General features: G+C 50.0%; 1 protein-coding gene across 1 annotated transcript in view; it reads right to left on the bottom strand.

Annotated features, from left to right (window-relative positions):
- Positions 1-349: 349 nt before the first annotated feature.
- The window catches only part of LOC122150135 (melanoma antigen preferentially expressed in tumors-like), a 13314-nt gene continuing 12154 nt past the window's right edge, over positions 350-1509 (bottom strand). The window contains 3 exon segments of the mRNA XM_042781190.1: positions 350-433; positions 516-876; positions 1323-1401. Of these exon segments, the coding sequence (XP_042637124.1) occupies positions 350-433; positions 516-876; positions 1323-1401 (524 nt within the window).

The following is a 1509-nucleotide window of genomic DNA, read 5'->3' as shown; positions in this document are numbered from 1 at the left end:
TAGGGTTTTCAGTAGCTGAGTTTTCAGTAGATCACCAGACCTTTCTTCTGAGATATAGCTGGGTGGACTTGAACCTCCAACCTCTTGGATAACAGCCACTTACACTACCCAGGGCTTCTAGCATTGGATAAGTTTATTCTTATAGTCTATCCAAGTTTACTCCCACCTTTACTTGGGTGGTTATGTAATAGCATGCTTGAGGATAGACCAGCAAAGGAGATGATGTGTTGACATGCTAGTGTCTCATTCATTGTCATATCACCAGCAGCTGGCACACTGTAGATATCCATTCCTATTTACAATAAGGAAGAAAGGCTTGCTCTGGTTCACAGAGAAACCATGCCATCACTTATCTGAACACCTGGTCCAGGTGGTCTTCAAGGACGAAGATAGAGTCCAGGTAAAGCTCCTGGAGCTGGTGCAGACTGAGAAACTGAGACATGAAATGCCCCAAGTGGGAGCAAACCTGGCCAGAGTGGGTAGTTCCCAGATACAACTCATTTCCACCTCCTGACACAGTCCAGCTTCCCTGTTTCCAGGATCATCTCCATTTTTTGGAGTGGGGTTTCAACAACCCTCAGCCTCCTACAGCACAAATGTAGCCGACCTTTCCTCTGCTCGACCCTCTTAATGAGGAAGGTGAGGAACTTATCTGGAGCTGCTCCCTTGAGCCACAGGTTGAGAAGCACCTCCATGAGGGCTAAGGGCTGCTTCTCCCCTGTCCATGAATTGTTGACCTTTCACCTCTTAGTCCTGGGCCTGGTGGCATCTGGCTCCTCTAATGGGCACATAGAGACATTGGTGTGGGTTCCAGACCAAACATTCCAGTAGTTGGTATGAGCATTCTTCCATAAACCCAGCACTTTCACTTTCTGTCTCTTGTGGGGAACGCAGGTGATTGGATGAGATTTAGGATCAACCCAGAAGGAGATCAGGAGTGTCAGAATCTAAGTGAGAACTAGACTTCTGACCTGTACTTTGACCCTATACCCCAGGCTCAGCTGCTCCCTTCCCCCCTTCCCCACTCTCTGCCTTACTTTCCTCCATGTCCTCTTTCCCCTGGAGTCCTGCCTGGTCCCCAATTCTAGTACCCTTCAATACCACCAGGAGATGGTGGGTACTTATTCCTTCAGTCACCCCTGCGTCTCAATGGGCCCTACATTTTTGGAAGTCCCTTCCCAGAGTGAGCCCAGCCTTGGATCCAAACCCTCCCTAAGCATCCTCACTGGCCCCTGGCCCAGCCTCTGTCCCCCACTGTGCCTAATTCCATCTGTTTCTTGTTCTGATTCTCAGGGCTTCACCAAGCTGCTGATCATGCTCACTTGGGGTGAACCTTCTGGGCAAGCAGGACATGGAGCCCATCCAGTGCAGCCTTTAGGATTTCCTGGTGAGGCTGCTGAGCTTTCCTCAGAGGAGGGGAGATGCATAAAGGACCAGGTCTGTATCATTGCCTACAGTGTCTCCATGTGTCTCCCAGCAATGGCTGCCATGAACAGGGGCAAGAAGAGT

Source organism: Orycteropus afer, unplaced genomic scaffold (assembly GCF_000298275.1).
Source record: "Orycteropus afer afer isolate SDZICR_OR568_19922 unplaced genomic scaffold, OryAfe1.0 scaffold00094, whole genome shotgun sequence".
NCBI classification, from domain to species: domain Eukaryota; kingdom Metazoa; phylum Chordata; class Mammalia; order Tubulidentata; family Orycteropodidae; genus Orycteropus; species Orycteropus afer.
Note: the sequence above shows the minus strand (reverse complement) of the source record. Positions and strands in the feature narration are given on the sequence as shown.